The sequence below is a fragment of the Coptis chinensis genome, chromosome 4 (genome assembly GCF_015680905.1).
Source record: "Coptis chinensis isolate HL-2020 chromosome 4, ASM1568090v1, whole genome shotgun sequence".
NCBI lineage: Eukaryota > Viridiplantae > Streptophyta > Magnoliopsida > Ranunculales > Ranunculaceae > Coptis > Coptis chinensis.
Genome location: NC_141459.1, coordinates 89,113,013 through 89,125,291, shown reverse-complemented (window position 1 = coordinate 89,125,291; position 12,279 = coordinate 89,113,013). Strand labels below are relative to the sequence as shown.

General features: G+C 38.3%; 1 protein-coding gene across 1 annotated transcript; it reads left to right on the top strand.

Moving 5' to 3' along the window:
- The first annotated feature begins 8,446 nt into the window (after positions 1–8,446).
- LOC147505491 (uncharacterized) lies at positions 8,447–8,824 on the top strand. Its single transcript, XM_086605565.1, has one exon. The coding sequence runs from the start codon at positions 8,447–8,449 to the stop codon at positions 8,822–8,824; it is 378 nt and encodes a 125-aa protein (XP_086461691.1).
- Positions 8,825–12,279: the final 3,455 nt, after the last annotated feature.

Below are 12,279 nucleotides of genomic sequence, written 5' to 3'. Positions count from 1 at the left end.
TTGGTAAAAAGAACTTCTTAATGCTGATCACTTGAATGTAATCAGAAGCCAAAATTCACGGTTATCATATTTGGCTCTGTTGATAAATCCGTGGCGCTATTATTATCACAATCCAACCGGGAACCACATATCCAGCCGAATTGAATTTAATCCAATGAAAATTGAGTTTTACTCGGATTTTCAATAATTTATATTTTCAGGGAGGCGACTCTAGAGGACAAATCTACCAAAAAAAGGAACTCTAGAGGACACATTTTTTTTAATCACTCACAAGGACCGGGTGGATAAAAGTTCAAGTTTACCCTTGACGTGAAATAACAACGGCTTGAGTAGATGAAAGGTCAAGTATACCCCTGAAGAAAAATATAAATGGCCCGACCCAACCGAAACAAACCGATTATGAACATTGATTGCTCATACCCACAATAGATATGAACAATGATTGTTCATACCTACCCATGTTGAACATCAGCTATGAACATTGATTGTGGCTATGAAAATATGAACCCAAAACATATATGAACAATCATTGTTTATACTTCCAATTATGAACATTAGCTATGAACAATGAGTGTTCATACCTATTGGACTATGAACAAAACAGACATGAACAATAAATGTTCATACCCAAAACAGATATGGACATTGATTGTTCATACCCAAAACATATATGAACAATAAATGTTCATACCCAAAATAGATATGAACATTGATTGTTCATATCCAAAACATATATGAACATTGATTGTTCATACCTATTGGAGCTATGAACACTCATTGCTCATACCTTTAAGCAGGTATGAACAATAAATGTTCATAACCCCAATTATGAACAATCATACCCCCCATTGGAGTATGCACAATGTGTGTTCATACCTATTGGAGCTATGAGCACTCATTGTTCATATGTTTAAGCAGGTATGAACAATAATTTTTCATATCCCCAAATTAAATATGAACATCAATTATAAACAAGGATATAAATAATATGAACATTAGTTATAAATAAACAGAATATAAATAATAATAAGAGAACTGATAACACATTAAAAACACCAATATTTAACTTTTATAAACAAAATATCATTGTGCACAAAAAACACCACAAAATATATTGTTTTTTGCATTCCTCACATTCATTCAGCAAACATTCCCTTTCTAAAATTTTCCTGAAAATCATGATCATCTTTACTCCAGCTTCTCGGCAAGTCTAAAAGCATTCTACATGCAATGTGAGGGCGCAAGTTTTGTATTTCTTTTTCATTTATCAATTGAGAGAAATCCATATTACCTTGTTCATACAAAATTTCCATCATTTTGCAGACATGAATGCCACAATCAACGATGCAATTTAGAGAATACACAATCAGTGCTAAAATATGAGGAATCATTGTATTCATACGTATTGGAGTATAAACAAATATTGTTCATAGTTCCTATGGGTATGAACTATGATTGTTCATAGCTATCTAATGCATGAAAAGTCATTGTTCATACCTATTGTATACCTAAATTTAGAGAATACACAGTCAATTTAGATAAATACACAGATAAATCACAATCAATTCTAAATATGACGAATCATTGTATTCATAATTTTTCATACCTATCTGAGACATGAAAAACCAATGTTCATAGCTATCTGAGGTATGAACACTCATTGTTCATACCCAATAGATATGAACAATCATAGTTCACACATGTAACACAGGAGAATAAATAAATAATTACCTATTGTTTTGCTACGGACATTTTGGTGAAAGTATTCTTCCTTTATTACTGACAAGATAGATTTTCAAATCTCCCTTTCTGATAGGATGGTTTATTGACTCAACTAGTACCTTCTTCTGCAAAATTACAATAAGTTATTTCTTTATATTTCAACATAAAAAATTTATGTAATTTAAGTGTTTATTGTCGATCCCACAAATTCTTTTGCAACTTTCAACCCTTTATGTGTGTGGCTTAGGGAGTTGAAGTAATACCATCTTGCTTGTTGTCCCTCCACCAACTCCAACACAAGAAGAGTCCAATGATTGTCCGAATGAATTGGAATGGCAATGAATTTCAAAGAGAAGTCGATGCTCTTCAATATGGTTTCCAATCCTACTTCTTCCAACAATCTCTGTGTCAACAATTGTGTGAAATAATAAGAATGTGACAATAATAATAGATGAAACAATATTTTTTTGTAATAAAAAATTGACCTTAGAGTTTGCAAATACTAGACAAATCTCTACTTTTCCAGTCTTCCTCTGTTAAAGTTCTATCGCCCACCAGTCGATGACCTGTTGAATGGATAAGTTTTTTTAAAATTGGCATCACATAAATAGCTCATGACTATGAACAAAGAATGTTTATAGTCCAATTGTCGTATGAACAAAGAATGTTCATAGCTTGGCAAGTTGCTGGAGTATGAACAATGAATGTTCATACCCATTGCCATTGCCACCAAGTACGGTACGGGTTTAAAACAGTGTACTTGAAAAAAACTTAGTTCGTGTTTTAAACGGAACGTCTCGGGAAAAAAAAATGTGGGGCATAAAAAACGGGTTTAAAACGTATAATACATAAAAGAAACGGTAAAAACCGATGATAAATAATATAATAGATAAGGAGTTTGATTTTTATAAGAGTGGAAAAAAGAATAGGCACATAAAATAAAAATAAAAATAATACAAATGAAATAAAATTCAAATACATGAAAGTATCAAATTATCATTACTCATCCAAATACTAGAAGTTTTTTATTCAGTACCAAAACACGACTCTAAATAAGATACTACTAATTACCAACCATAATGGCATAATCAAGTATTACAAATAAGTTAATAACTTTAAAATTTCCAATTATTAATAGTCCAAAGCAAAATAGAACTGTCTCAATAAGTCAATCTAATGCCCACTCTTCAAAAAGGTAAACTCCAAAACCACTTTTTCTTCTCGCATTTTCTTTTAGATTATTAAAAAAAAAAATTAACGAGAGATTTTCAAAATCTCGGATTTTAAACGGTTTTTAAGTTTAAAACGAGTTTTTTTTTTAAACCCGAGTTTTAAACTAGAACAAGACGCCTTGCCAATATCTCAGGTTTTAAACGCGTTTTTCCAAAAAAAATGCCGAATTTGGTGACAATTCCCATTGTTGGAGTATGAACAAATAATGTTCATAGTCCAATTGTCGAATGAACAAAGAATGTTCATAGCTACCAGATTCTTGAATTGGCAAGTTACTGGAGTATGAACAATGATTGTTCATACCCATTGCTGGAGTATGAACAATGAGTGTTCATAGCTAAAGACTATGAACAATGATTGTTCATAGTCCAATTGTGGGTATGAACAATGAGTGTTCATAGCTAAAGACTATGAACAATAATTGTTCATAATCCAATTGTGGTATGAATAAAATTTACCTGGTGATCAATTTCTCTATCAAAGAGAATATCTTCAACTAGAACACCTTGAATTTGTAAAGTTCCATTTGACCAAGTAATAGCTCTTCAAAAACCATTAGTCAAACAAGATATATTTACTCAAAATAATATTTTTTGGTATCTTAAACTTACCCACTGTCCGCAATTTTGAAGAACGTGTCAATGACTTCTCGATGGGTTTCTTCCAAACCCACATAGTATCAACACGTCTTCGGGTCAAGCAGAGGATGAACGTTATTGTCATCAACAACAGTTTGCTTGCCAGTGTCACCTTTCTTTCTTTTTTTCCTCCCATCACTAGTGAAATCCTCGCCAATCATTTTAGTTTTCCTTTCTTTATTTTCCTTCACTCGCTTTACAAGTGAGCAAGGTTTCTCGGCTCCCTCAACATCTTTCTCCTCATCTTTATCTGGAGGTGACAAGGTTAGGCATATATCAAATGATGGACCATCGCAACATACTTACTCTGCTGAACTTCATCCGTGACTTCAATTGTGACTTCATCAGAATGCCCCTGCTGCACTTCAGCCGAGTGGACTGCATCCGTGACTTCATCAGGATGGCCCTGCTGCACTTCTTTAGGTGGGTGGACTTCATTCGTTACTTCATTAGGTTGCAATTCAACCTCATCAGACATATACCTCTCTTGCTGCTCCTTTAACTTTTCAATTTCATCTCTGGAATACATAATTTGCTTTTCAAGCTCGATGACTCTCTCCTTCAGTTATTTGTTCTCCAGTTTCAATGCATCAATATTTTCTGCAGTAGACTGGACTGTTACTTCATTGTTTGTGACTAAATCACTATACATGTCACAAAGTAAAGTCTTTTCAGCCTCCATTGCTGCTTCAACATCAACAATAATCTGACTTGCAGCTATTTCTGTTATTGGTGTCTTTCGAAACGCATCAAGCAAGGTCTTCAAATTCCACCTTGCACACCTCAAGAATTTGGTTTCATGGTTCTCTACCTTCTTGATGACTACAGAGTGCTCACAAAACCAAAACTGCAACGCACGTGACGAAAACCATATTAGTTCATACACCAATAAACCAAAACATTAAACCAATCAATGTTCATACCCTAATAATAGATATGAACATTGGTTGTTCATACCCACCAATAGCTAGAACATTGGTTGTTCATATCCACCAATATGCATCCATGTATGAACATTGGTTGTTCATACCCACCAATAGCTATGAACATTGGTTGTTCATATCCACTAATAGGTATCCATGTATGAACATTGATTATTCATACCCACCATTAGCTATGAACATTGGTTGTTTATACCCACCAATAGGTATCCATGTATGAATATTGATTGTTCATACCCACCAATAGCTATGAACATTGATTGTTCATACCCACAAATTGTTATATATAAAAACAGACAAACAACCATAAATTAAGGATATTAAGTTAAAGAAATATACCAAAAACATTATAGTGCATCCATTGATCGTCTATTTTTTTGCTTCTTTGTATTCGATGGCAGCATCAATTAACTCCTTGTGTATGGCAGTTGGTCAAGATAGATTTCTAAGTGTATCCAAGTTGTCAACAACCTTGATCAATGGCCATGATGCTCTGTAATTGGCATTGCTGAAGAAACATGTAGCCAACATGAAAAACGACATCAGCCTTGCAAAATCTTCAGTTGCAGATTGCTCATCAGTGGTTGCCAAAGTCCTCATTATGCTATCTTCAACATGAGACTTGGAATACCTGGTATTGGCATCACCAAAGTACTTTTTAATGAAGATGGTTGTCTTTTCATCATCTCCAACAGTCTTATTTAATTGCACCAAAGTCTCCGTGATAGGCAGCCCAAACATGAGACTAACCTCCTCTACAGTTAGCTTTACCATTCTTTTACCAATCTCAAATGCCTCCTCAGGTACTAATTTGAAATTGTCCAAGAGATAGAATATTTCTTTGTTTGGCTTGAATTTGTTTCCTTTAACAATCCCACTGTTGTATAACGCATCAAACATAAACCAGAACGACGTCTTCTTCATTTCATTGACATGTTTTTTTGGAATTCCCACTTATTTGAGTTTTTGTACCAAACTTATCATGTGTGAGAAGCTACTTCGCAGCTGCACAGGTGCTACTATGCTACCTTTAACATTCTCTTTCTCATCTTCCTTATCTTCCTTCTCTTCCATCACCTTCCCTTTCCTAGTATTCTTGACCACAACCTTCCCTTTACAAGTTTTCTCTTCCACCAACTTCCCTTTCCTAGTATTCTTTGTCTTAAGTTTTTAGATTGGCTAGTAGCGCTACTCGACTCCGATTTCCTTTTTTTGGATGCAAATCTCAAACATAATTTTTGTTTGGTGTGTCAGATTTCAAACATAACCTTCTACCCACACTTCTACTCACAGGGTACTTATCGACTTTCTTCTTCTTCTCCATATTATTTTTCTTCCTTTTTCAGACTAAAGCCTGCAAATAATTGAAGGTCAGATATGCAAATTATAAACATAGTTTTTGTAAGGGGGATTTCTCGTCATTAGATAGATAACACGTGCATGGAAAATAACCTAAGACTATAAATGTCCAGAATGAGACGAGGACTATCGGATAAGTTCTTTGGATAAGTTAACTCGTGCTTCGCACGAGTGTTTAGTGAACATGTGTCAGGCACATGACTGACCACCTCTAAGCACAATAGTTCTCCAAGTCGTTAGGAACTGATATGGCCAATTCTTGAACAGAGGGAAACTGATGAGGGTGATCTTTGATGATAAGGAAGGAATTGTAATGGCATATCTTGAAGAGTTACCTTTTAGATATAATCTTCCCATATACGATGGGACATTATGACTAGTAAGGAAACCTACCTCTCATAAGATATGGTCTAGATTAAGACTTCCGTAAAGAGGGAATTCCTAATAGGAAGATAGAGTCCAAAGATGGAAAGGAACTCACAAGCAGTGGAGACAGCCCTAACCCTAAGACTCTCAAAGCTCTTCCTATATAAACCATAGGAATTTCGCTCTTAGGAACTACGCAAGATATAATTTGATTCTCCAAAATAAACAAGGAGATACGTAGGCAGCCGCCAAGTAGTTCAACCCTGAACTCATATCATCTCATCCCTTCTCTACTCAGTAAAGGCTTCCTGATCACAAAGCACAGAGGAAGATCAGGAATTCCCCTATATCTTGTGGCGCCGTCTGTGGGGACGAAAGCAGGTAAATATTCATTCCAACTGACTGATTTAGTCTAAAAACTCTTACTGCTGTGATGGCAGGAGCAAAGAAAATAAAGGGTGGCGCTACTACACGCAGCGTCGCTATCAGAGAAGAAGTGCACAAGATGCCTGAGGGGGGTGATAATATTGATCACCAAGACGTGAATAATCCCCCCCAAGGACCTATGACCAGCCCCGATGGACCAGTTGCTCCCGATGCATGCCTTAGGAATAACGCTCAAGAGGAACGTCAAAATGGTGAAAATGTTGTCCTCACCAACCCAGAGTCTGTTCAGGCGAGCTAGGCGGTATAGGCTCTAGAACAGCAAAGAAGCAACCTTGAGCGAGAGTTACAGCTCCTGAGGCTCTTATACCAGTCTGACACAGGGAAGGAGCCACTCATCGATCTCGATGATGACGACCTTCTGGAAGGTGGTCGTGCTAGGAACCTAAGGCTTGGGGATCCAGTGCGACGCGAGCCATCTGAGTCAGAATACAGCAACTCAGATGAGGACTAAGGAACAACCTCAGAACCAGATTCAGCTGACCAAGATTGTGATGTCGACCCTCAACACCGAAAAAGAACTTAGAGCAGGAAACTTTCTACCAAAGAAAGTGCATGGGAAACTGAGAAGAATAACCTGATCTGCCAAATGCATCAGATGACAGGCAAAGGGAGAAAAATGCAAGACTCCCTTGTTCAATCTGCCACAATGGGGGTAGGCAAATCTCCTTTCGCATCACGGGTGATGAGGAAGCCATATCCCTATGGTTACAGACAACCGAAGTTCATTGTCTTTAGTGGCAAGTCAGATCCTGTGGATCATGTATTCAAGTATCGTGTCACTATGGGACAATATGAAAGATATGACCATGTCATGTGTTAAGAGTTCAAAGCCTCCCTGTCTAGATCTACGCTCTAGTGGTACCACAGATTACCTGAGCAGCAGATCAGGTCCTCAGGGGAACTATTTAGGACCTTTATAGACATGTACTAGTGCAACAAGCATCAACCAAAACAGATCGATGCACTGTTCAACATTAAGAAAAAGGACGAAGAGGCATTGAGGTCCTACATACAACGGTTCATGGAAATTTCAATCCAAATAGTGTTTTGTGATGAACAGACTGCTATAATAGCTTTCTAACAAGGGTTGGATGAAAACAACGCCTTATTCGGATCTCTCTCCAGGAAACCACCTCGTGATTTAGAGGAACTCCTAGACATGGTTGAAACTTATGCGGGGAATAGGATGTCTGGAGCAGACGTTAGGAAGCAAAAAGACTAATCGGGCAGTTCTTGTGGTCCCTCGAGAAGGGAATGGGAATTCTTCCCCTCAAAAATTAAAGAGAGACCGTAATCATGGTCGCCAAAAGGTCAAATCCCCCTCTGAACAAAATGTCGGATGAGGTTTTGGACTTGATCAAGAATCAGAGTTACCTCAAATGGCCAACTCCACTTAAGCCATGCTCCTTGGGTACCCGAGACCAAATGACCTACTGCAAGTTTCACAAGAGTAAGGGTTATAGTACCAGAGCCTTCAGGACCCTGAAAAATGAACTACAGGATCTGATCAAAAGGGGGTATTTGAAGCAGTTTGTAGCACGAACAGTGAATGCAGATAACAACCCGAGGAGATCGATCGTCGATTCAAGATCCCCCGTGCATGGATCGCTTTCGATGGCCGACTCGGATAAATATGATTTTCGGAAAGGCAAGTAAACGAAGTGGGTAGGTCATTGAAAAGGGTGCGTGATATCAGATGCGCATCGCCAAGCAAATGAGGATCATGACAAGAAACTGACTATGGGTGCTCAGGTTAAAGCAGTACCTCAGAAAGACTCACTCATTCTTATCATTGAGGCTGACTGTCTCAGCATCCAAAGTCCACATGAGGATGCGTTAGTTCTCATACTCATTTTTGGAGATTATGATTTGCACCGCATATTGGTTGACCCAGAAAGTTCGGCAGATGTGTTATACTATGACGCATTCAAAAAGTTACTAATCCCATATTCTGAGATGGTTTCCACCAACTCCAACCTGTATGGATTCAGTGGAGGCAAAGCTCTAATAGTTGGGGAGATCCAACTACATATAGCTACTGGTCCGATAACTCTCATAATAAATTTTGTTGTGGTAAAAGCTAACACACCTTATCACATGATTTTGGGCAAGACCTAGCTACACAGACTCCATGCCGTTCCCAGCACCTATCACCAATGTCTAAAGTTCCCACATAACGGGAAAATTGAGACAGTCAGAGGTGATCAGGTGGCTTCCAAAACATGCTACGCTTTGGTGACAAAGCAGTCCGCACTCCCTTTTGAACCAATGGAGGTGGGGCAACCCGCTAAATAGCAATTACAGTTGGATCCCCCTCTCCCGGACCTAGTACCAAGAGAGAGGGAGGATCCCCCCTCACTAGAGTCGTTAGAGGAAGTGGATATTAAGAGAGGCAGCTCGCCAAAAACCACTTTCATCGGCACCATGTTGAGTTCTGAAGAGCGCACGACTCTGATACAGTTCCTCCGAGAGCACAAGGATGTGTTTGCTTGGCCATTCGAAGAAATGCCAGGAATTGATCCCCATGTGGCATGCCACCGACTCAATGTCTGCAGTGATGTAGTAGTAATCAAGCAGAAATCAAGAAAAATAGGTGTTGACAGATCGAAAGCAGTAAAAGCTGAAGTTGAAAGAAGAATGGGTCATGAAGTTGAAAGGAATGGGTCATGAATAATAGGTGTTGTCAGAGAAATCAATTTCCCCACTTGGATTTCTAATATTGTCCTAGTGAGAAAGAAGAATGGGTCATGGAGAATCTGTATCAAGTTCACGGATCTGAACTGTGCATGTCTAAAAGACAGCTACCCTCTACCACGAATTAACAAATTGGTGAATGCAACGGCTGGACATGAATTGTTATCTTTCACAGATGGGTCGTCTGGTTATAACCATATCCCATTGCATGAGGAAGACCACAAGCATGCCAGTTTCACAACCGAGGATGGCCTGTACTGCTATCAGGTCATGCCGTTCGAACTAAAAAATGCAGGAGCCACATACTAGCGTTTGGTAAACAAAATGTTTGAAGGATTGATAGACGATATTGTGGAGGTGTATGTAGACGATCTTTTGATCAAAAGCCTAAGGCAAGGAGATCATCTCTCCTACCTGAAGCGGGCATTTGACATTCTTAGAGAATATCACATGAAGCTTAACCCTGCAAAGTGTGCTTTCGCTGTCTCATCAGGGACGTTTTTGGGGTATCTAGTTACTAAAAGAGGAATCGGGGCAAACCCAGATCAAATTCGGGCGCTCATAGAAATGCCCTCACCTAAAAATATGAAAGAGATTCAAAATGTTATATGCAGGTTAGTAGCTCTGAACATGTTCATCTCCAAGAGTTCAGATAAGTGCAAACCTCTCTTTCAGTTACTACGGAAGAATACCTCATTTGCATGGGCGGAAGAATGCCAAAAAGCTTTCGATCAACTCAAAACATATTTGGGGGAATGATAATCAAGCATTTTATACGTTTATTGGTTTTCAGTTACTTATTTTCTTAAGTCCGAGGTCCACAGTCAAAAGTCCGAGGTCCAAAGACCCAAGTCCAAAGTCCAACGTCCGTATAGTCGTACGTTTTAGTCAAGTACCTTACTCACGTGGGTTTGGTAGGATAGGTCGAGTAAGATATCGTCCAAACCTTAGGGCTCGGATAGGTTCACAACTGGAATTACAACTTTTGGTGAGTAGGATTTTTAGGTTTCTTTTTAGTTGGTTTTAATTAAAATAACGGTAATGCAGATAATGTAAATTACTACGGCGATTATATGTAGGTAAACAAAAATAGAGAAACAGGGAGAGAGTTAATCATGCTCATGCAAGAATCATTTTTCAACAGTTTTTATTACCAAATCACTACATCTCTAATTCGTCTCGTTTTCGGAGACGACGTCGAGTATTGATCCCTAGTGCATGCCCACATCTCTAGGTCGCATTTCACTAGCATAAGGAGTTTCAATAATACCTCATCTCTGGTATATTATTTCAGCTCCTGGCTCGATTTCACATCAGCTGGACTAATTGGAGAGAGTCACACCGACACTGCAGAAACGCTTTTTTTTCTCGACGCTACGGACATCCCCGAGCATCAAGAAATCCAACTTTCAACACCTCAGTCATTTTGGGACCAGATGTCAATTCTATGCCTAATTCCTAAGTAGTGATTCTAGAATATTAACGAGTCAATCCGGATTTTCACACGAGTGGCATAACCCTCCCCCTGAGGGGGGGGATTAGCTCATGGTCATAGAAGGAATAATAAAACTTGTTGTATACATTAAATAAATAAATGTGGGACATGAATTAAACTAGAAAAGAAATGACTGTTATTAAGGGTAAAATAACTTACAGTATTTAAGTTGCTGGAATGGAAATGACAGAATGTATGTACTGAAGCAATAAACTAACTAGGCGGAAGCTAAAACATTAATATGCTGAAGGGGTAATAATGAAGGCGACCCCCTCATATATATAGGCTGATACAGGAAGGCTATCCGTGAATGTTTTAGATTTTGGCTTTATGCTAATTGAATGGTTCGAAACAAAATTTTGTTTTAACTATTTTAATTTTTGTCTTTTTGCTTTTAAGGTTTTGTTTGTTAGCTCATTTCAATTCAAACCACCTGGTTTGAATTGGTACGTGTCTTCTCTCTTGCCAGGTGGTACCAAATTGAAACCATTCTTTGCCACCTGCCTATGCTGACTCGTCATGCCTTCTCGGGCCCTTGAGTGGGTCCACTTAGTGTGTCCATTGCTGGCTACCGATTTTGGCGTTTTTACGACTTTTTGTCCTTACCGCGAGAGTTCATCGCCCGGTCGCTATGGCAAACTTCACTAGCCAACGTCGGCATCTAGATTTATCCGATTTGAGCTTTGAAAGTTTGCTGCTTCTTTATATGTGGGCCCGTTCTGCACTGGTTTTGTTCTTTTGGAAGCTTCGGCTCTAGTCAGGCTTTGTTGGGCTTCACGGAGGTTGAGTGGGAAACTTCAAATATTCCCGTATTTCCGTACTTCGATGCATTTTTATCACTATATTTATTTTAATTGCGGAAACCTGCAAAAGTACGAAAATATAATTATTACATGATTATTAAACACATAATCGACCAAAATGTTATGTCTCTCGGGGTTTAATATTACAGTTTTGGGTACTTATCACACCACCCCCAAACAGCACTTTGCTTGTCCTCAAGCAAAGAAGAGACATTAAAACGATAAGTGGTCAAAAATGTGTTGTCTAAGCTAAATCTCATTTCAGCAGAGTATGGTTGCATTGACCGTGTATGCAACAAAGCCTTGAACCACTAGGAATTCCCTAGTGGACGAAGTTATAGCCTCGTGAGAGTTTTTCGAGAAGATACTCACAAACTTCATTTATACTACAACGACTTCAAGAACAAAGGCTTGTTTCCTTAATTAATCTCGTATCTAGACATCTCACTAGCGGGGGAAACAAGGATTTTATTCTTTCAAAATTCAAGTTAATATACATACAATAATTGAAACATCTACGTATGAGCGTGCATGCAAGTAATCTAATAATAAAATGTAATGAAAGGGGGCCGCTTTACGGA